Here is a 24856-nt window from a genome sequence, read left to right on the forward strand (position 1 = left end):
CTGCTTTAAAAAACAACTTGATTTTCACGTGCCCTGTACAAAGAAGATACTTTGTGCTATACTTGTTTATGAAGGGTAGCATTTCACTGCCTGTACATAAGCATTTTATGCCTTGCGATATCCTTCTGGCCTTTAGCTGCCGCTTCACAAAGGCACTGGCCTCCCATAAATCCTGTGTTGTATTGTCAGCCTCGTGGGCTGTGCTAAGTCACCAGCAATGTCACTAGAAGCCTGTGTGCAGGCAACTGGGTCCTGGGTCCCAATGTGTCATTTTCTAGTATCTGAACATTATTCATAAATTATGAAAAAAAACCCCACAGAACTTTATAATTTTCTCTTGTAAAAGACAAAGCTGGTCCAAGTTTCATTTCAAGTTGATTACTTTATTTCAATAATGAATATTTTTAAAAGCTGTGTTCCTATAAGAACAATACATATTCAAATTAAATCAACTATTACATTGCAGAGTATACATCTGAATGAAGCTACAATAGAAAAATACACATAGCAACCAGTGTAGGTAATAGAAGATGTAATATGTGTGTTTATGCTTAATAATTTTGGTTGTTTTGTTTTCTTTAGTCTCTATGTATTTTCTATCCTCTCATCTTTCATTGCTTCATATTAATGGACACTGATTTAAACTTGCAATAATAGATTTAGATGTGAAATGCAACTAACAAACATATTTATAGGTAACTTTTACTGGGCACTTATTAGGAATGCATTTTCAACCTGGGAAGCATTAACTGTAGTCTGCAATGCATAGGCTAAAACTAAAAAAATAAAATCATTAATCAGACATTTAAATGACATCTTGAAGAAATGGTAAGTTTAAGTAATAAACCAGTGCAATTCAGAAGAGCTTTTTATTTCCCTAAGTGTGGTTGGACATACCATTGCCACACATTAATTTTAGTAATTTGTGAACAATTAATATCTAAATCTAACTCAGCTCTAATTTATTTCTATAAGGCAACTACAGTACAACAGTTAAATGTTCACAGTAGTTTACTATGAGTTTGCTTTGGTGCACTGCCCTTAATAGGCATCCAGGTGTTACTCAGGCAAAAGATGAGCCGATCAAATATAACACTGCTGCAATGCCAAGAGAAAGATCTGAAATTCTAATGCGAGATGTGCAGGACTATCTGAGATACCAGTACTGAAGGGCTCTCTTTCAGAAATTAGACTTATTTGTTTATATATTTATTTGCTTATTTATTCTACTGCGAAGTTAATGCTTTTGCAGCAGAGCTTGTGTGAAGCACCAGTGATGTCCAGTGGTCACTTGTGCAATCTTAGATGTTTCTTCTCTGGGAATATCCCTTGTTTCTTAACATTAGTCTAACTCAAATTTGAAATCCTCTTTCTCTCCCTCATCTGCTCTTAATTCTAATGGTTTGGATGCGATGAGCAATACATGGTATGAAAAGAATTTCCTTATTACTATTGCTCCGCATCGTATTGATTCTACAACATCTGCCCCCTCCCACATTTCACATACCTTGAACTCCCAATGTTTGGTAAACCTTTCCATGACTGCCTAATCCTGTTATAAAAATAAATTATTCTGTGAGTGAGAGAAGGAAGATTAAAACAAAAAAAAACCCAAATCAAAAAAAAGTATTTGGATAAACAGTCCTTACAACTTCTGCACATGGTGGATTTTTTTTTTTTTTAACAGCAGTGTCTCAGAAATTCATTAAAAGCAGTGCTCAGTATCCAAGACATTAGCTCTTTATTTGTAATTCTGATGTTCACTAAAACGAAACCAGAAGACTTGAGCTCAAATTAGGTGCTTGGGAGAAATAAAGTCCAGCATACAGTTAGGGCATCCTCAAGAAGAATGAGTAAAGTCAGAGATCGTGTTACCTCACATAAAATAAGGAAAACATGTAGTAAAGCTACTTTTTGTGTTCCTTTCATTCAACTGTTGGTCAGGGATTGCCAATAGAAGTTTGTATAATCTACTGCATGCAGAACCTAATTGGCATTAAGTAATGGATTGCATCTACCTAGGTAATTGTTGCAGTTGTTACTAATTTTAAGGCAGTTACATTATGAAGCAGAGTACATGATCCTTGGATGGCATCTTAGAGCTTCAGCGCCTAGCAACTGGTGAACCAGACCGCGATCCAGGTCGGGACCCAGAGCCTCCCTGTGGAGGGAAGAATGGAGGTAAGTTAATTAAAAGGTACTGTATATTTGGGGCTATAAATTGAAAAGCAGTCTGTAGTGCCACAGAATTTTAAATATTAGCTAACGAAAACAGCTTGCAGTGGCCTCTAGCATATAGCTGAATATTACTGGAATTTTCATTTCAAAGAGATGATGCTTTTCATATATTTTCACATAGGATTAATTTACTCTCATTAAATCTCTCATACAGGGCTAGACAGTCTCTCCTGAATTATTTGTAGGTGCATGTTTTTATTCAGGCCTTCCCAATGAAAGCAGTTTACTTACTTGCACATCCTGGAAATTTTCATTTTTATGGCTACCCCTGAGCTGTTTGTATACTTAAAAAAAACCCAACAAACCACCAAAATCAAAAACCACAAACCTTGCATACAAGTTGTAATAATCTCACCGCTGAAAGAACTGAAATGTAATAATTTTACTCTGTCATATTTATTAGGGTAAATTGTTAATGTGATTGTGTCAACATCAATCTTGTATGGAAAGCTCAGATGCCAATACAGGAAAAAACTAAGAAAAGATAAAGGGCTGAAACCTGGCCTATTTTTACAGATAATAAGAAAACATCAAACTAAGAAAAAAAACCTTGTGACAATTCATAAATCTGCAACTGAGAAAAGCCCTACAGCAGTTTTATAGCAGAGATGATCCAAGCTGAAATTTTGGCCTTTCATTTTTGGAATTTAAAGATTAGGCTAACTGGGTACTTTTCCCAAGGCTTTAGCAACTTTCTAGGCAAACCTTGAATGATATACTAGGCCCGCAAATGTGAGATAGTGTGGGAATTGTTACTGCAATCAGTTTATGACTGTTTACTTTAAAGAAATTAAGCATACATGTTTTCTTTCTTTCTATTATTTTTCTCATCTTTCAGTGCTCCCTCCTTAGTTTTACTGAACTGTTTGAAGGAAAATTTAGTGTAATCCACTAGGTAATTGGCTTTTTTCTTTCAAAGTGAAAAGACTGTAAATCTATAGAAAGAGTTATTAATGCTTCCTGCTATAAACAATGGGTCTAAATCAAATGGGCCTTAATAAAACTCTGGTGTGAGTTCCAAAAGTTATAATGGCTCGGAAGAGGCTATCTAAAAAATGGAACTGGTATATTATATCATCAGATATATATAAATCCAAGCTAAATAGTTGTGATGGTTATGTGAAAAAAGAGATTGTTACATTTGACAGAGATTATTATTGGATATTTTCAGATGTTCAAAAGAAATTTTACAAATAATGTCAGTGTATAGCCATGGTATTCTTGATGTATCTGAACTCCACTAAAAAGCTACAAGTGAAAATTAGACTTAAAAGGTGAATGTCTGATTTTTACCTGGGCCTCTGAAGAGCTCATTCCTTTTCTTAGATTGCAACATAAGAATTCTCACTATCTCCTTGAAGTTTTCAAGCTGTCACTTGCTGCTGCGTATGTTTGAAAAACAGCTCTACAATGAAAGATAACATACCCTAAACCATGTAAGAGACAAGAAATATATTTTTGCTACAAGTGAAGGTGCTGTTATGTCTCCTGCTGCAGAGAAGAGTAGTAAGAGTCTGAGATGATGAGCTCTGCTAACGGCATCTCAGACCTTCTGTCTTGAAGTTGAGATCACTGCTGGTTGCATTCTTCATGTGCGAATAGTATACTAGGTGATCTGTTACGAGTGAATCCTTCACTATCTTTGAGGAAAAACACAGTCTTAGTTAAAGTAGCTGCCAGTGGATGTGATGTGCTTTTCACGTGTCTTTTTCCTGACATAAAATGTGAAAAATCCTCACAACTGACTTGTTTTCCTGTTCTGTTTTCATTTATTATCTGTGTTGGTGGGGCTGTGCTGTGACTCAAAATGGTGAATTGAACCAGATGATTAATCTGACCAAATGTTTATTTTTCATATGACATAGCTTTCTAGTTTATCTGACTATGTGGTGTCGCAACTTGTTGTACTGATGTATTATAGGAGTTCTCCCACCTGAGGTGGGAACAAGGGACTCTTCAAGGTGTTATTACATCTCAACCAAATACATGTCCAACACTGCCCTATATACTACCATGCTGCAGCTTATCAGTTTTCTTTAATTTTCAATATTCTGAATAATTTGGCAGCAGCAGCAAGCTGTGTCATCTCATTCATCTTGTTTTCCAGGTCATTTGTGAGTTCAGTAACAACACAGATCCTGGTGCGGATCTTTGTGGGACTTTGTGGACTTACCTTCTTTCCTGATGGTAACTGACTCTGTATTTTTACCTTTGTTTTCTGTCATGTAAGTAGTTACTAGGCCATGAGATAACATTCTGTTTTATCCATGCAAATCTAATTCCTTCAGAAGCTTTAAGGAAATGTGGTTGTTTCAAACATGGCAGGTTCTGAAGAGGTTTGGCTTCTCTTTTTCTTGGACTCTATTTTTTGTACTTAGAGTAAGTTCAATTGTACTTTACCAGTTTAAAGATTTTGGAAAGAGTGCCCTGGCCCTCATGATAGGATCCCTTATGTCCCTTGTGAGCAGATTTATGCTCATAGAATTTTCCGCTTCCTCCATATCCTGGCTTGTGTCCTTCACCACCCTGCAAAGAAAAATTTTCATATATATTGCAAATTATCACATGCACATTACCATATGCACATTGTAATCTTTGTGATCACTGAAATGTAATACTCAAATGAGAATTTTAGAGGTGTTGAAATAAAATAATATTTTATGTAATAAACAAGAATGAAGAAAGATGTTAGGAAATTATCTGAATATACTCAAATCTGAGGGAAGCACCAATCTGTAAAAGACGAATTAATAATCAAAAAATGGGTACTCAGAAGGTTAACCTGTGTGATGAAACTTAAAATGTTTCAATTTCACCAGTTCTAAGATGTCAAACATGTCAACTAATTTGTGTTCTTCTGATAGTGAAAGAAATGCTTAATGGCTTGAAGGCTTTAATATTTTGTCTTAAAATGCAAGTAATTTAACATGTCCATCTCATGTAAAGTCAGACCTGTGGTAGAGAAGTAGAATTTAATTAGTTGTGAGTTAACTGTGGGAAGAACCTGTCTAATAACTCTTTAGGCAGATCACTTCTTACTGAAAGGGGTTGCAAGGAAAGGTGGGACAATAAACTTGAATTAGTGACAGTGTTAGTTTTGCAGACTTTATAAGAGCAATTGGAACTGTGGAATAAGTCCCCATCTCATCCCAGCCCTCCATCCCATTTTTGTCCTTCCCAGGAAAAGAAAAACGCAGCAGATGAGTCTTCCAGGAGTCTTTAAGGGAAGAGAGCTTTGCCATGCAGCGGATTTTGGTCCCTTTGTGCTAAAGCAAAAAAAATTATCACTGCAAGGCTGTCAAGTTGCTGGATAAGAGCAAGCAACAAAAGTACCATCTTAAAGTGCTGTGGGAGAAGGGAGGAAAGTGGAACAGGAGAAGCAAAATAGCAAAATAGAGACAAAACAAAATTATCACGTTGCTGCAGTAGCTTGAGGCAATGGAGCAAGATATGCTTTGGCCTGGTAAATAAAGTGACTGTTATTGAAAGCACATTCATCACCTACCCAGCTAAATCTGGTGAGGGATAATCCTCTTCCCTGTACATGCAAGAAATAGAGACAATGACATGATGATCACTATGGAACGTAGCATTTGGGTGTACCATACACAGAAGAAGATGAAAATGCCATAAAAAGTATGAAATACTGGCCAGATAATGAGGCAGGAGTTGAAAATAACAATCTGTACAGTCATTCCATGAAACAAAAAAGGCAGAATTCTTTGTTATAATTACAAGATCTGACTTCACTAGCCATGGCTTGTCAGTATCATGTACTTTAGAAACCAGCTGAGCTTAGTTAATGTAAGGACAGTTCCTGGTGGGTGAGGCTTGTTTGAAAGCATTATCTATTATTGGTTTATTATAGAAAGCAATCACAGCATAAATTCAATATAAAATTCCTGCAAGCGGCTTTGATTTGTCATGCAGCAAGTCAGGAAGTGCATGAGGAAGAGAACCATGGCTTTTCTGTCTAAGTCCCTTGCTTTAAATACTCCAGTGATAACTCCAGATTTTACTTAGTGCCATTAAAGAATATTAATCAGGCTAGCAGTTGAATTGGTATAAATTAGCCCACAAAAGATCTCGGACATTGCTTGAGCCCCTAAAAACACTTACCTTTGCTTGCATTGGGGGAGGAGTACGGGGTGAGACCTAAAAACCAATACAAAAAAGTTGTAAAACCAAGGCAAAAATAAATGTAGGGAATCATCAAGGCTTTTGCAAATTATCTATGAGTTGGTAGGATTGAATGCTATCTAAGTACTTGCACTGAGAAGCTCCTCTGCTGTCTTAGGCTTTGCCTAGAACACGGCAGATTTTTGTCTATTTTTAAACAGAAAAATTTCCTTAATACAGCCACTGCTGAAGTCACAAGGACAAAACCTGTCAATGGTGAAGCTGTATAATTGTAATGGTGGTTGTTGAAATTTGACTATGCTAATGGAGAGTTCACCCACTTTTTTTGTAGCATTTCAGTATTGTTTGTGTTTCCAGGTAAAAATTATTTTTGTATTTGAATGGCGTGATGAGCTCAAAGGCACAGGACAAGTCACAAGGCTCAAAATAATGGCCAGTGATTGGGGAGTATTTGGTTACTGATGGATCCGAAAGAAAATATTTCATTTCAGTACATAACGAGAAGAGAGAAGACTTACAATGTTCTTGAAGAAGTGGACTACAGGGTTGTCATCACCAGGCCGGCCGTGCTGAGATCTCTGGGGGATGGACCCTACGTGGTGGCTAGCCCTGGCTGCATGTATATCCTGAAAAGCAGAATAGGCATATTGCCAAGTCAGCCAGGAAGGAAAGATAATTGCCGACTGTATGAATAGAAGAGTCGTTTTCACCAGGAACAGAGAGAAGAGAAATATGCCTTGGAAATCTACAGAGATTGCAACCTACAGTTGTCAGTGCTGTGAAGGAACAATTTTTTAATACAATGGCAAATATAGAGCATGTATATGGACATATGTTGTGCATATATATATATATGGGTATACATGTTTTCACGTTACAGCCCAGTGTGGAATTGAACCTGTTATTGGAAAGTTCTGATAACAGAAACCTTGTAATTTTCCTTCTTTCATAAGCAGGATTGTAGAATGTAATTTTAGAAACGAAACCTGAAACGTAGAAAACCTTAAAATGCTGTTGGGTCATTCTCCATGTGAGAGCAGGAATGGATCATGTATCATTTCTCAGTTCCCAAAGACTACCTAACACCGATGAACTGCAAGAGCAATGTTTTTTTTTAGAATGAGGGAATCAAATGAGACTGACTATACTTTCTATTTTCAGTAGGACTTCCTGAGTAATACAGAAAGAAGTCCAGTAAGCGAAGGTAAAATAAATTACAAAAATAACACATTGTGAAGAGTGAATAACTTGACTGGTACTTAGAGTGTGATGAATCTGCTGTGGTGAAAATAGCGTCAAAAATGCAGTGTAGTTACTGCTATCTGGATGCAGTATGATGAAGTTTAAAAAAGAACTGTTATGTAAGACTGACCCAATTACAGACATCTGCCTATGAGTGCAAATGTAGAGGCACAGGGCTTCATGTTCAATGCAACAGATCTGAAGTATGTGCAATGGGGAACAGAGAAGGTAGGAGAGAATGAATGTAACAACGGTGCTGCAATGGTTCTCTTAGTGTAATGAATCCCCTGAGAATACAATGACATTATAAGCATCGTGCGGATACTAAAAATTTTCATTGGCCCCTAAAGATGAAATGGAAATCCATAGTGAGACAGTAGCTTGCGTGAGTGTTTCCCTATTAGTACATACTGAGTGAACATTTGACTGTAGAACAGTACGAATAGTTATTTAAAATATACTTTGCTTTTATCACATACAGAAAACATTGACCAACTTGCAGGGAAAAAGTTTAGTCTGATTGTTGGAGTGGGACTCCTGACTCATGAGCGGTTTGGTGATTTTTGAGAAATAAGTTAATATCTACAGAACAGATTTTCAAAGGTTTGGAGTCTTTTTGCACTTTGAGTGAAATGTCGTGACACCAGTAGCTTTCAGAATGACACTGACTGCCTCACGCTATTACTACTGAAAATGGCTGCACAGAGATTTCCATGTTCTAAGACAGGAGTCTTAGAACAAGAATAAAGGTCCCATGAAACCATCTAGTGTGTTCAAAGCTGTTACACAGAAGTTTTATTTTTAAGCGATTGGTGTCAGATCTTATGTGAACTAAATGGATTTATATTATGTTGGATCATGCAAAATGAGAAGAAATATCCACCTTCATGAGTGGCCTTTTAAGTTATGTAATTCTGAGGAGAAATGAAATTCGGACATTTTGTTTAGAAGATTAGTTTCCTTAGGATAAAAAATGAACCAATGCAGAGAAGTTCAGCTGGTATTTATCAGCATTATTTTTTGCATGCCAATGATTTGTAGAGATTTACTGTTTAAAAAAACAGGATTTTTCTGAATTTTATTGTATCTGCGTGATTTCTGTAGTGTTAGGCAGTCAGTCCAGCTTATACTTCTGCAACAGGTTCTACTCTGTCACTAGTTCCAGTGCTGCCAAAATACCCTCTGCTGTTATGATTAGGAAGAGGGAGCCAGTAAGGTATCAACATGTGTTTAGAACAAGTTCCTTCAGCCATGTATTTGTCTTTTTACTCTATGTTGAAATGAAGCATTGCTTTGCCTCTGGAACCAGCTGAATGCCTTGTCTTTGGGATAAGTACCATGATAAATACCATGGTGTTGCAGATCTGAACATCCATCTTTAGCAGCAGGAAGGGGTTGCTACCTAGCTGCAAAACTATTGCAGTACGTGAAGCAGAAAGCTCCAAAATCAGATTTGATTGCATGCAGCCTGCAACTCTGCAGCAGGCGATGGCTTGCTACCAGGCAATTAGCCCAGAAAAGCTGGGGTAATAGGTTTTTACAGTTTAGATGAGGTTGAGTTCCTGAATTGAGCGTTCTGATCAATTACTAGATGGGAATAATTTGGCTTACTGAAAAGGTTATCGTGTAACACACACAAGCTTTCTGCTGTTTGTGGTGCCAAATGCCAGCACAGTCTTTGACTGGGTCCCCTTTTAAAGCTTAGCAGGTAGTACCAAGTGCAAAGCCATTTTTAATGATGGTTCTGTATGAGATTAATACCATGGTTTTCCCAGTGTTACAAATGAAGTGCTTTCCCTCCATATTATCATCAGCAAGCTTCATCTGTGGTCAGAATCTTCCATATTATTCTCAATTTGTGGCAGTTAATTACATGTTCCTTTAATTTATTGTTAGAATTACTCTTTCACCTGTAGCTTGTTCTTTCAATTTTTGGACTCCTAGGGGTGGGTGCAAAATTTGGTGGGTTTTTTTCTGACAATGCTCACATTCATGATTTATGAAAATCATTTCCCGCAGAAGAGTAATAACTGATATCTACAGGTGTTAAAAGTTAAAATTTAATGGATTCAGGCAATTCTTTGCTGAATGAAAGAGAAAACAACTCTGGTTTAGCCTGCTAGGATGGGCTACTGAGGTGGTGTTTTATAATTGGACTTTTTTGAATGACCTCATCTAGTCACTGCACATTTCACTAAATACATTCAGAAGACCACCATTTATCTTTAAATATGCTTCAAGTGCTTGGGAAAAAAAACCCAAAACATTAACCTTAAAATCTAATACGAATACAGCAGAGCAACCATGTTTTAGGAACGGGTGACATTTACTTGTTTCTTTGCGTGACAAGTCTATCACCTGGCAGCTGCAGCGAGCTCTCCCCACACCTCTTGCAACGTCGTCATGAATTTCAGTCTTAGGAGCATTGCCAGTAAAAAGCAAGCTTGGCTTCCACATCTATATATTATGAAATGTAGTCACAAAGTGTAATATTGAATTCAGAGCCCTTGGGTACTGTTTGTGAATTTGAAAACAGAAATGCCTCTGTTTGTGGCCTTAAAAAAAAAAAAATCAAAAAAAATTACAACTTCTGAATAGTTTGTAGTTGTGAGCAGTCTTTCCTTCAGAAAAATAGGACAGAAGCGAACACTCAGTTTTCACTGTTCTCAGTTTACTTTTTGTTTGACCTTAATAAAGGATCCCTACTAAGTCGACTCTGGTGTACATTCAAAAAAGCCAAAAAGGAAAGACCCCCTTAATCGGAATAATCTTAATTGTTAGAAAATGTTTGCCAGTACTGGAAGTTTAAGCAGTATCTGGGAGATCTGATGACACAGAGGCTGTTTGCAACTTCACTGTGAAATTAATAGCTTTCAGGATTAATAATGTAAGTAAGAACACTCTTTAAAATGTATGTAAAATATCCACAGTTATTCTGTAATGGGGAGGGATTCAGTATTGGAATCCTTTGCAGCGCTTTCTGGTGATGGACATGAAAGTCGCATTATTTCACTGTGCCACCTACCTTACATATTTTGGCCACTAAGACAAGAGAAGAGAGTAAGTTTCAATGTAGATCAAAGAAAACATACAGGTATTTTAAGTCTTAACAGTAGTTATACATTGGCATTGCATTCCCTGTGTTAGCCATGTACTTTCACATCAAACAAATTAAATTTACCGGCACAACCTGTATTAATATTTTGAAAGAGCTGTTGGGGGGAAAAAAAAAAGTGCCATTTCTCTAACAATAAGAATCCATACATAATTCAGTATGTGCTGCATTTGGGGTTTTGTGCAACACTATTACATTTCCAATTGAGGTGAAGATACCTGAGTATATGCTCTTCATTGTTCCAAGACGGCAGGATTAACCAACTCTCTTCATACTTTCTATGGCACTTAATAATGGTTCAGGGGTGTTACTGCCTGTACTGTAACTCTACAGGAGACTAGAGAAGAGGGGTCTTGTGGTTTTTGATAAATGGAGCGGGCCCTTCTGGTTTGCACATTTGGATACCGTGTTTGATAATCCAGGTTTGTGATCATACATGCATTTGACTTGCAATGTGGTAGGTTTGGGGGATTAAACTCATTTTCATATAAACACAATTTCAGTTATGTATTTTACATGTCCTACTTTGTTTTCAGATTTGATGCATAAGTATAAAAAATGCAGTTAAGGAGCAGCAGACATTTTTTAGTATATTAGGTTGCATATGCATGTAAGTATAAACTTAAAGCTCTAATTCCCAGTCGGTAGGTGATAAGCATTAGTGACCACAGTATTAAGATATTTTTGGAGTACTGAATTTATAGCTTTTTCCAGTTCCTTTCAGTATCATGATTATGTATTTTTGTTGCCTACTTTGTGATGTTCTTTAGATTTTAATTTCACATCGTATGTAGTTTCTGTTATGGCAAAATCCAAACACATATGAAATATGGGAATAGCCGATTTAAAATGCAATCAAACCAAGTAAGTATTTTTTGACATTGGTAAGAAGGAAAAGCAATGGACATTTTCATGGGTTCACTGAGTTTCATGGTTTCCATTGGGTTGTCTTCACAAGATACCTAATGAGTTGCTGTGCATGAATTTAAAAGAAATCATACAAAATCTACAAATTTCAAATTCATATAGATATGAAAAGTAGATTTAGATTGCCTTAGAAAACCAAACTGTTCCACAACCTGCAGGATGTAATGCTTGACCTCCACTAAGAAATCTGCAGCTGTACTGGTAGACTAAAATCAGCCTTTAAGGGTTTAGGAGACGAATACTGTTCATGCTGGTTTGTGGGAAGAGCAAGCTGAAAAAGCACCAGGCAGTTTGTCAGCCACTCAGCTAATTTTGTGTTGTCCTTGAAAAGGGCTCTGAATCCAAACTCTAAGGAAATTCCTACCCAGGTTTGAATTTCTGTAGATAGTACCATTTCAAAACAGTATTCCAAACAGGAATTGAGACGCATCCTTTCAGTGAATATATACACTATTTTTTTAAAACAAGAGGAAATTTATTACATACAGTTTGATGAGAGCAATCATGGGAAATGTGACAGGCACTTGCATACAGAAATTGCTTCACCGCGGGATTCGGAGGTGCTTTGTATGTGGCGCTTTGTGTTCCTGGGTGTAGCTGACACTGCATCAGAACCTTCCAGTGCTGCTACCCAGTGTCTCCTCAGGCAGTGACAGAATATACAGCACACGTGAAATGTGAGGATCTATTTCTTCATGCTTATGACAGTAGTAATACACCTGCTGTAAACATGCACTGCTAAGCCAGAGCTGTGTTATACTGCTGTCACTGCTTCTGTTTTCCATCCACATACAACCCGAGCACCGATTTGCTCTTCATGAGGGTGTTTGTTCCAGGCTGTTCACAATTTCCTGATCTGTTAGAAAAAGTGCTGGGAAGGCTGACATCTTCCCCATAGGCTGGTCTGATGGTCACATTATAAGTAATTAGCTAATTCAGCAGGCTTTTCTAATCACTTTAGAAAGGATGAACCACACATCCTTGTACTGGTATCGTTAATTTTTATTAATGCGGAGATTAAGACAGAAATGAAATTACTTGCTCAAAGTTACGGAGGATTGGTAGGAAGAGAGATGTAGAGTCAAGGAGATTCTGCCTTCCAGTGTTGTGCTGAGATCCTTAATACAATCTTTGTCTAGAAATAGGTGATGAACAAAAAAAAGGAAGAATTCTTAGCAGAAAGATGGGAATAAAAAACACAGGAGGAAAGGCTAGAGATGACTAAAAAGTAAGAAACCTGAGGAAGATGAGATGAAAGACAGCATGAAGAAGGAAACAATGGAGAACACTAACCATCAAGAGAGGTAAATGCTAATAATCCAGAACCACATTTCTCCACAACCCTCTTACTCCTTAGTGCCTTGACGATTAGGGTTCACAAATTAGAAGGTGAGAGGAATGAACTACTGGGGAAAAAAGAAGAATCAGGACAGTTGTCAGGATAGTAGTTCTGTTTCATGATGGGTCCTGAGTGAAAGACCAGTGCCATCACACCTTCTGGGTTTTTCTCCATGTCCAATTTATTCTTGATAAATGGTTTCAGGGACAAAACCTGATGCTTTCATTTACCTTTGCTTTTCTGAAGCATTTTTCTGCCTAGCATTCATCATTTTATTCAAATATTCTTTATGATGGAAGCTCCTTCATCTGCTTGGACACAGTCTCTGGTCCATGTTCAGCATTGTCCTCTGTGCTGTTTTATCAAGTTGGTATCAAGGACATGGATTAAACCTTGTTGAAATGACCCACTACAGAAACCCAGTGCAAGGTTTTTGGTTTGGTTGGGGTTTTTTTTGAGAATGATCATGGCAGCAAAAAAAGAAATTTTGACTAGTAGGTATTCTCAGGGTATTTTCCAGGGTAGCTTCTGCTACCAACAAACTTCACATGGCCAAGATATAGAAGGCATCATAGATTAGTATTCACAATGATAAATTTCTACTGATAGACTACATATTTGGTGGAGATGCATCTGTTGGTGATGCTACAGTAAAAAAAAACCGTAACGTTGGTATGACTATTAGTAAGAAAGCAGAAATTTGTAAAAATTTTAAAAGGCCTGTTGCTTACTATTTTCATGTAGTCAAGAAGCTCATGCAATAAACAAGATGATGATTATTTAGAAAACAAAACTATAAATACCAGGTGTACACTATCCCTTTACAGCTGCTGACCAGCAGTAGAGGAGAAAAATGTTACTACAACTTTAATTTCTTGAAATACACGTTTCACTTCAGGTTGCACACACTCACCCACCCACAAACTATTTTATCAGTTCTCATCTTTGAAGGGACTGGCCCAATTTTACTTATTTTCTGCATTTAATAGGTAAGACAATGACAAGCTAAACTTTTGTACAAGTTGTTAAAAGTACTGTTGCCTATATCAGCATAATTTATGGGGAGAGTATCATAGTAAGGAGAGTTTACTATTATGAAATAATTAGACATGGCATGCTTAATAGTGTTTGTTTCCAAGAAATAAACTATCGCTCAGAGGTAAAATGTCCAATAATGTAAGCAGTATAAAATGTGGGGGAGGTGGACCAGCCAAAACCCAAGGCTTGTACAGTTTCCAAGGCATGTTAATTGCAGGATATATTGGAAATGAAAAGTAGATGCATCATAAGCAAAAGGTGAAACAGAGCCAAGGCTCATCTTGGGTCTGCAGCAGTAATTCAGTATGTTTTACAAACATTTTTTACATTACTTTGTAAGAAATTTGGTAAAAGCACCTGAAAATGGCAGCGGGGGATTTTTTGGTGTAGCTCAGAAATGAAACCAAGTAACTTTAGAATGAAATGAGTAACTGACCGTGTCTAACTGGAGACCATTTCAGGAAGGAGGTGAGATATTTTACATCAGTGCACAAAATGAAAGCCAGCAATTGTTGCTAATGGGTATGCGCTGATGGAAGGTACAAAACAAGCTCAGGAAAAAAGCTATTTTTTTAAAATAGCTTTTTAATAACTTTTGCCTCGATTTTTCTATTGGGTGGTGTTTACCATTGTGCAATCTCAAAACAGCTGAAGAACAAAGTCATTAATTTTGGCATTCTAGGATGGAAAGCGCTAAGGATAATGCACTTCTTAATCTCCAAGGAATTAATATAGGTGGCTAGAGAAAACCCCAAACATAACAGATTTTAATATTTCTTATTTATAAATTTGGTTCATCTGCAGACAAGTAAACACAGTGAGAAAAATTTAATGTTTGGTAGAGAAAACCCTCATGCTAAATTTTGAATACATCCATTTGACCTCTATGTGAGTTTTGGGGTTCCTGCCTCCCCCTCCCACCCATTTAAACAAACACTCCCTCTGGTTATAACACAGTAAAATTAAATCCAGACCTTATTCTCAACTGGGCTGTGGTACTGTGCAGTTTTAAAACAGAGGAATTACTGTAGAACAGCCAAGGCCAATTCCCGCCACAAGCCCCCAGAGCTGCCATCGCTGCCTCTCCAGCAGCCGCAGCTCTGCCCTTCTGTTACCCTGAGGCCCAGGCAAAGCGTATCAGCAAGGCTGTAACTTCATCAAGTACTTGAAAGAATCCTTCAGAGCACGCTATTAGCTCCCTCTTAAACAGATTATTATTATTATTATTATTACATACTGTTGGATAGAAAAATCTAGAAATACTCCAGCAAAGACTGAACTGGAAGACGCTATTGGAAGTTTAATGAAAATCTTTTGCTGTAGGCTGATTGGAAACAGTGATCTTTAAAATGCTTTAGTTGATTAATTAGTATTTTAGCCTGAACACGTTACTAAGTAAGTACATTTCTGAATTTAGAAGGTAAAAAGCCACCATATAAAAGATAGGAAAAGCAGTGAAGTGCAAAGGCTTTTTCTGTCCACCCAATCATGATTTTCTTTTCAACTTCTAATACAAATCAGCCAGCGCCAACTACTCTGTCCTATTTCTGAATAAACCTTGCCCTGCAGCTGCACCACTAACGCTTTACCAAAAGTTAGTCCTTGCTCTTCTAAGCATCACTTACAGAGCATTTAACCTAGTCTGACTTCCAAATTCCTCTTACAGTTTGTAATCATTACTTCAAGCTGTAATTTCCTTGAAAATGCAAGGGATAGTTAGTTCCAGTGCATTAAATATGTTAATTATTAAGCATGTATAACATGTATATGGTCATACATGTGTGAATTGAACATTGCAAAATGTAATGGTGGCTCCTAAAGCCATTCACTTATGTGCTGTGTGGTACTCACCTGTTGATACTTGCTTGGTTTTGTACAGATTACTATTTTTTAAAACAGACAAAACTAACATGCTCAGAGGCCTACCATACAAGCAAAATGAGCTTTAATCACACTGGCAGTTCTGATACACAAATTCATTTTTAGGTTATTCATCATTCATTACTACCTGCTACGAGAAAGAGAGGCTAGATTCAGTTCCCATTACCATAAAGTGAGAACACCAGATTTAGCAGCTTCACTTCTTTAAAACGTAGTCATTTCCTTACAGCAGGCAAGCTTTATTCATTTCTGTCCAATACACTGTTTTAACTGAATTTTGTGAAAAGACATACAGCCTCTTTTAATTACCTGAAACCCCATCATGTACTATGAAGTAGTTTGTTGCAACTTTTGTTAATGGATTAAAGTATTTAAAACAAATTAAATCATTAGTACACTGGTTTTGTGATGTAAAAGTTTAATGAATACATAAAGCACGTATAAAGCAAAAGATTAAAACAAAATTATTGTTACAACCACCATAAACTATATAAAAAAAAATGATCTGTTTTACCAGCATATTGCTTGCACAGCCAGTTTTACAAAACAGTGTATCACAAGCAATACCGCTCCCTGAAAACTTAGAAATAAAAATCACAGTATTTACTTAAATCACATCATATACTAGTCAGACTAGCATTGATTTAGCTACTTTTCAATGTCTTCATGGTGCTGTAGTACACATTAAAGCTCGCACAAGAAATGTGAATAGAGTTCAAGTGCAAAAAGACAAAAGATGCCTGGATATATGAATATACCCATGTCATTATTTAAAACTGTGGTTCCTAAACTTTTTGCCTGTGCATGTTTATTGCAACCCTTTTTGCAGATCCCCATTACAGCAGCTGCTTAACTCTGGGGTGGCTTTGGAACCACTCTTTCAGAGATGCTGATCCTAAACCCCGGTTCTGCTCAGCTTGAGAACTTCAGCCCAGTCCTCCTCATTCCTTGTACCTGTCTGTAGGAAGGGGAAGCCCCATGTGCAGCTTTCATATTCCTTGCACCCAAACACATATATATTGGGAAAGAAATACAGGAGCAAGGCTTCATACAGGCAACAGAAGAACATTACAAGATTGCATACAAAACTGAAGCAAAATATAAAACAAAAATCGATTCAATATTTCACTAAGTCTGGCCTCAGCCTATTATTTACTGCCACTCACAATATTTTGATTTGTTTCATGTGTGTCACAAATGTATTTTAAAGTTTAGTACGTTAATGCATAATGTTAAACCAGGACACAAAAGTTCTTGTTTCACAATCCAAACTTTAGTAGAAAAAAAAAAATCATAAAGGAATTACAAAAGCATCAACAACTGCTTAAAACAACAACTGCGTAAAAGAAAGAAAATAGCGCTCAGTACATACTGATGTTGAGTACAGGCTAATATCTAGGAGGCACAAGAAAGATTTGATCATTTTAACAAACTTGCTTATACGCTTTACAAACGTTTAGATAAATATTCTATAAAGATTAAAGGAAATAATTTGTAGTTACACTACTGTCTTGCATGCTTTTTAAAATGTCTGCACCGCAGCTTCTTTCTGTCACCCTTTTAAATTCTTCTTTAATACAATTAAATTTAGGCTGTGCACAACAATAGCTTTGTTTGGAATATTCTACCTTAAAAATTGTTCTTAAAGTACAAAATTCAAGCTGTTTTTGCTTGAGTTTGTTATCCAAAATCTCAATGGGGTGGGGAGGGGTTGGGGGAAGAATGACAAATGCACTTGCTGCCCCTTAGAGGAGAAGGGGTATTTCTGTACATTCCAGTATTTCTATTTTTATTTACTCCCATGGGACTCCCATGCACTCCTAATTTAACTTCAGAATTTCAGGGTAAGGGAGAACCTGCTCCAGAGAAAAGGAGGCCACAGAACAGTCCCCGCTTTGTTCCTACCCCACCTTTCTGTACACAATACTGAATATTATTCATTAATGTACTTTTCAGCTCTGGATGCAAGATGAAAATGCCTCCACAAAGAATTTATAATGTGTTTTGCTTGAATGTCAGCCCTAAATCTGTACAAAGAGCAAGTGTTGTCTTTGCATTCCAGGGCTTGCTGGTGTGGGTAGTTGAGATACATGCTCCCACTGGGGCACGGGCTGGCTGAAAAAGGAAAATTGCAAGGAAGGCAGCTGCAGAATTGCTTTGAAATGCTTCAAAAATTAATCAGAAACAAGTGCAAGCAAATAAGCAGTGCAGCTCTATGAACTTTTCACTTTCAAGACTTTGAAATTCATCCTTTAAGGTGCTTTTCATGGTATCTTATTTACCAAAGACCTGCTTACTTAGTGGAGTCTAGGAAAGTGTCAAGGGACTTCATTCTATTTCAGCTCATCCATGAACACCATCATATATCAGTACTCTGACACTCTACAGAATTCAGCAAGTGACAACTATTTAGGTTTTAAGCACAAATGAGACTCAGCTATCTAGGTTTCCTCCGTATACACATGTATAAATAAATGACACCACAAGCCCTCCTTGATACAAGAAACCAAAAGGCGTTGATTTGAAGGCTAAATAAATAATAACCGAAACAACTGTCTGTGCCACTTGCTCAAATATTTTCCGCACTGAAACCCTCCTACGATAGAGCTTCCTAGGACATGTTTTCATGCATCAATATTATCGTTGTGTGAAACAGTGCTAGAGATGCTTTGTCACGGGAAGTCCTGATGTGACTGACTTTTGCCAAAATAATAACACTTCTCTGTGCTTACAGCTGAGATCTGCAAGTCAGGAGTCTGTAACATTAGATAAAGTTGTTCTTAAAAAAGCACTTCTGCTAGGTAAAAAATGTTAGAATTGTCCGTAAGTCTGTACTGTTTTGCAGACACTTAAGTGCTTCAAAACAGCAGTTTACTGAACAGCAACAGCGATAAGACAGATGATATCCTGTCCTCTCACACATAATTATGTGGAGATCTGTAGAGAATCACAGCATGTTCACACCAAAGGATAAAATACAGAATCTGTACAACTTGCAGCCATTTTTTAGTCATCACTACTAAAAAGTGAGTTGGTTTGTTTGTTTTATTGCTAAGCAAGAATGCACATACCTCTGTATATTCTGTATGCAGAATCTTAAGTTTTTGGCATTGTTTCCTTGGTGTACAAAAAACATTTCATATACTTTTTCTCATTGAGTAACACAGTATATGAATAAAACAGCAAGAGTTGAGCTAGCCAACCAGGTTCCAGAAAATAGCAGTGTTGGGAACAGTCTCTGATATTTGCAGTAACAGTAAGAAAAGCGGTTTTCTTCATTCTTGCAGCAACTGCTTGTTGCACGTATAAACATTACATACCTACAGAAAGAACTGTGTGATTGGTAAATCTTTGTCATAAGCATTACAGGCCCCAGTTGGTAAATGTGAGAAAGAAAAAGACCAAAACACATGGCTTACGTAGAACTGGCTACCATGTGTGAGAAGCTTCTGGTTTTAGGTTTCTAGAGTATTTTTCATCCAGTGGTCTGTACATTACAACAACTCTTCAGGGAAGGGCTATTATATGTTGTGCTTCCAAGAGTGGAGCTGTGAAGTACACTGACAGCCTGCAGCTGTTGTATGATCACAAATCAGTTTTAAACCACAGGGAAGTACACATTGTGTCCCAGTGCAGCACAATGAGACAGCCAGCTTGGGAAAGCTGCGCATGATAACCCATCCCAGCAAGCATCACAGGTTAGATCTACTGAACAGACAGCAAACGTCAAAGGTTACTGAAAAATTTGGGCCCAGCCAGCAGCTACGAGCATTGCTTTTTGCAACGCACAATGTGAGCAACTACATCAAACAATATATTCAGCTAAAACAAAGGTTTTGCAACCCCACAGTAGTTCCATTCAAGTGCTCATGTGCGTGAAGACACAAACACAAGGCTTCATTTACCATTTACATGGCAAAGGGTACAGTGAAAATACCTTAAGCTTTGCCACTTGAACAACAGTGAACTAACATGCCATCTGCATAACTGATTATCAGAGGAGGCAGGTTAATCCTGGAAAAAAGAATTCAAGTAACATCCTTCCATCAATACATTGTTTTTCAATTCATAATGAAGAAATGGTTTGTTGCACAATTTCTAATATGAAATGTTTGGAATATAAATCTTCACTTCTGACCAGAATAAAGCAGCTGAACTGTTTCATACACCTGGGATGCAGGATAATATCTGTCAAGCCATCTCCTCAGCAATGCTATCAACTGACTTTAAAACATGATCTCGTGCAAGCAGGCTGAGAATCTGGCCATAGTTCTTTTTCTAACATCTATTTCCAAGGCTGTCCCTCAGTTAGTGCCAAACTATCTAGAGATTGTCTTGCATTTAGTGCTCTCATCCAGCTCCGTTTTGCAAATATTTAAGAACAACATACAAAAGCAGACTGAAGTTTCTCTACATGGCACAGCATACAAATGCATACAATGCACCACATTAAATGTTCATAAAAGTTCCTCTCAGTAATGTTTCTAGAGCCACCTGGATTTCTAATACTCCTTGTTACTGCCCAGAACAGCTCCTCTTGTTTCTCAGATTTATGCTTTTTTTGTTGTTTTCAGTTTAAAGCCAAGCATTAAATTACACATCTGCAAGTACCATCTTGCTGGCTAAGTCAACTCTTGCATTATAGCAGTTACACCTTCCTTTTAGTCCCACCCTTCCTGTTTAATTGTACTTTTTTTTTCCTGTAGCTGTGCAGTTCTCTATTCCTCAGAGCTCACCTTGCCCGAGCCCCGCCGGGGAACGTGTCTTTCACCTCCAAAGAATCTGCCCAGCGAGTCAAGTAGACCCGAGTCTCTGTGCCTTGGAGATCCATGTCTAGCATGGTCTGTAGTGCTCGCAGATGCCATTTTTGATCCGTGCCGGAAAGAGGAGCGTTTTTGTGAAGCCATCAAATCCGAATTCTCTGAAGCTGCTGCACTGTCCTCTTGGATGGTCTGTAGCTCGTCTGACTCTGAGGGCCGATCTTTGAAGGTGTTGTCTTCTCTTCCTGGGGCATCTCGGGAAAAGAGGCGGATCAAGTGGGGGCGACCAGTCGTGTCAGCTGGGTTGGCCTCAGGCCAGGCATTCTTCGGGTCTGCTGTGCCTTTGGAGTCTGTCACCGCTGGGCTCTTCGTGGAGGTCCCATTGTTCTGGTTCACATCTGCCTCTCCTGCAAACAACAAGGATGAGATATGAATACAGGCCTGTGAAAAACAGCCCTGGAACAATGCTGCTTTCTTTCCCTTGCCTTGAGATGCTCATTTCATACAAAACCCGTAATATGTGCAGTTGTAATGAAACTATGTTCTCTATCAGCCTTTAAGAACATTAAGCTATCTTGGAACCGAAACTGGAATGATGTTCTCACACCAAATCTGCAGTAGTTCTAGGTAGTTTTTTTAATTAAACATATTTGTAAATAGATCAATAGGTTGTTCGAAGCCCAAATGAAACTAACTTTATTTACGTGGAAGGTTTACTGATGAGGCAGCTTTCAGTGAACAACCAGAATTCCCTTATTTTCCCTTGAAGACCACAATTCTAAAATTTGATGTTTATCTCCAAAAGAGGGGGAAAAAAAATAATTAAAGCGACATTGCAGGACTGTGCCTTCGCAAGTGCACATTCCTTCTCCACAATATCAGAACTTTTGGACCTGAAGGTTTTGTCCCCATTTGGAATCCCCCACTGTAACTTCAATACTGATCAAACTAGTGTAATGAGGGGAGGTTTTTTCACTATTTTAATTGTCCTCACTTCAAAAAGCCAGAGAACGCTAAACTGCAATTACTGCTTGACCTCCCATGACAGTTCTTCTCCACGTATGATCCTGACACTCTGCGTACAATGTCCTAGTGCTGATGTTGAAGCAAAACTGTCTGATTTGCATTTAGTGCTCGTGAGAAATGACAAAAACAATTATTGGAAACTCATGAGCTTTTAGCCAAGAAAGGTGCTGAGACAGACCTCTGTGGTGTAAGCAAAACGTCTGCTGCCTTCTCCACAGTTGTGTTCTGTTGCACACAGTAAAATATCTGAAAAGAATCAGCTGCAGCACACTTAACCCTTAACCTGTAGTAGCTCCTTCTATCAGTGACAAAGATTGATGGAGGTTTTCATAGCCTATACCATTATTCCCACTGTTCTAAAGGAAACTGTACCCATGAAGAATGTGTCTTATCTCCAAGGAACATCAAAAGAATATTAGTAGGTCACTGCTTGAGAAGCAACCTTCAGAGCAGACATACGTGTGTCAGAAACGTTTTTTTGAGTTAACGAGGCTCAAAATTTCAGAAATAAGTCACAGTCATATGTTGCCTTTAGGGTCTTCCAATTACCTCATTACATCCCCACTTGATTTGGTCCTTCTTGCCATGGGAGGGATAGGATCTGGCAAATACCGTTACATTTCCTAAGTACTCTGGGCTCAAGTACTCTGCTGATTCACCAGAGCAATTTCAGACTTGACACAGTCATTTCATATGATTTCGCCCACCCACAGGGCACTAAAGAAACCTCTTTTCAGGCTGAGAATAATTCTGAAATAATTTTATGGATAATGACATAAGACAGTAATGATGGCTTCTGCAAATACATACACTAGTACTTAGGTTATAATTTGTTGTAATCAGTCTGCTACAGTTTTTCATATAAAAACATAACACGCAGTTTTGTTGTGCAACCTTTTTTTTCTTCTTTGAAAACTACCTAGAAAACGTTGGGAAACTTCAAGGAAGTTTTCTTTGGTTAAAACATCTGAAAGAGAAAGTAACTAACATGGATATATGACACATTCTAAAACTGCAAAACATTTTAAACAGCGACTCTAAGCCTAGATTCTATACCATAATACAAATCCATTCAAGGACAGAAAAAGAAAAACAAACAAAAGAGCTATTGTATTTAATTAAATGCATTAACAAAACACTAGAGCATCTGCATACTAATATTTTTTACAACAGTTGTTCTTTGTGTCACTGAATACTGGTACTGGTAAGCAACAAAGAAGGGTATTTGTCCCACAAAAGTAGCTTCTCCCAATGCATACGCAGTGAGCTATAAAGTATAAATCTTTCTGTATGCTTTATTTCAGTAATGAAAGCACACATTTAAGTTTTCCTCTAGATTTTCTGCATGCATAAGTCTTCTTTAATATTTAAAAATATATAACAGAGATATTGTTAATATTTGAGCTAACTAATCAAAGTCTTCAAGTGCATTTGGAGAGATGGATCACTTTAATAATGTCTTAAGGATATCCAGAATTAATGGAGCACGTAAACATATGCTTATTTGTTCATTTAAAAACAAATATTTAGACTTCTTCTGTTAAAACCCACTATAAATGCTGTGCATATGATACTGATACACTTTTTTTTTTGTTTCTCCTTGCAAGATGAAGCTCTCTTGTTAAAATAGAGTACCCTTGCTGTACCATATCACTTGTACAAGAGAAAGCTGCCCAGGGAGGAAGAAGTCTTCAGGCATTTATTATTTTTTAAACCCCTGTAAAATGGGTTAAAGAATAAGTACAGAAGAATGCATTGCCATAGGCGTTACCAGAAGGCTATTAAATTTCATCTATTTATATTTAAGTGAATAAAGTCATTGAAAGCTGTGCAAGTGAGAGCATGGGAAAAGCACATCCTCGCATTAGCCCAAAAGCAGCAGGAGAGAGCCAGATGCCAAGCAGGGATTTGGCACTCCAGGCATGGCCGAGGACCACTCGTGAAGGCAACGCCACCTTTCCAGTTCCTCTCGCACTATGCAGCTCTGGAGCCTGCTGCTGGCATAATTTTCCCTGTGCATATTGGTCAGAATGAACAAAGCCATTTGTTCCCTGTATATGCAGTGACTCCCAAAACGAAGGAATATAGATGGGCCAAAAATTCTGAACAGTCTGTTAATGAAACAAAATAGAAATTCCAAAGGTTCTTTCAATGAAACAATATTAAATCCAGCGCCCTACTGCCTTTAATAGGAGTTAGGCCACATACAAGTATTTTCAAAACCACTGTTTTTAATACTCAATTTGACACTAAGTTTATCCTCTTTCTTGAGAATCAAAATAGGACTTTTGCGTAAGGTTCTAATTAGCTGGGACCTCTCAGCCCTGTGGTTCAAACAACAGCTACTGCCAAGACGATGAAAACCTGTTTTATACAATCTCTGATGGAGAGTCCTTGGATACAAATTTCCTTCTCATGGGTCACTTGGTAGAGCTGCTCTATGATAGTCCCTCCTTATGTATATAGAAGTCCATAGTCTTCTTTCATACAGAGGACAACCTAACTGGGAAGAGGTTGTTAAGCTAAGAGTTTTAAGTTTTAAAAAAAAAAAAAAAAAAAAAGGATAAAAGGATTACAAGTTTTTCATCTCCTCCCACTCCTTTCCAGTCTTGCTTTCTTGCAGATACTTGTAATTCCTCTCACATTCTTATTGCTGCTCCCTCTACAAATGCTGTAAAATACATGAGGAAAATGATGAAAGCAGAAGCATATTCCCCTACTTCAGTTTCTCAAGAGAGGCTTAGTTCAACAGTCACAGCATGTTGCAAATATTGATTGTACTAATACATGACAGCAGCTTAAATATTTGTATAAAATCTTAAGAATTAAGTATTATTTACTTGTTACAAACACCACAAAGTAGATTAATCAAATTTATAACACCAAATATTTAATATATTTTATTATAACTACAGATTGCTGTGACTGATTACTAATTTCCTTCTTCCTGACCTTCTTTTCTCAGAGTATGAAGATGAAAATTCTCTCACTTAACTTCAGGGACCTTTTGAATCAGCTTTTCATTTTAGCTTGTCATGTATATTTATGAAGCACTGCTCATCAGTATATGAAATATAACCTGTATTTATCCTTTTCTACTTTTTTGGCCCTATCTTTTCTATAAGACAACTGGATAGTTAAATATAATGT

At 37.5% G+C, this 24856-nt stretch overlaps 1 protein-coding gene across 2 annotated transcripts in view; it reads right to left on the reverse strand.

The window, feature by feature from the left end:
• Positions 1 to 362: 362 nt before the first annotated feature.
• MBP (myelin basic protein) overlaps positions 363 to 24856 on the reverse strand; it is a 90766-nt gene continuing 66272 nt past the window's right edge. For both annotated transcript variants that reach the window (XM_074823299.1, XM_074823309.1), the window contains 6 exons: positions 20657 to 21087; positions 6897 to 7004; positions 6358 to 6393; positions 5744 to 5776; positions 4639 to 4764; positions 363 to 2161 (listed from right to left, as the gene is read on the reverse strand). In XM_074823299.1, coding sequence (XP_074679400.1) covers positions 2105 to 2161; positions 4639 to 4764; positions 5744 to 5776; positions 6358 to 6393; positions 6897 to 7004; positions 20657 to 21087 — 791 coding nt within the window. In that variant the 3' untranslated portion in view covers positions 363 to 2104. The remainder of the gene's footprint in view (positions 2162 to 4638; positions 4765 to 5743; positions 5777 to 6357; positions 6394 to 6896; positions 7005 to 20656; positions 21088 to 24856) is intronic.

Source organism: Strix aluco, chromosome 1 (assembly GCF_031877795.1).
Source record: "Strix aluco isolate bStrAlu1 chromosome 1, bStrAlu1.hap1, whole genome shotgun sequence".
NCBI lineage: Eukaryota > Metazoa > Chordata > Aves > Strigiformes > Strigidae > Strix > Strix aluco.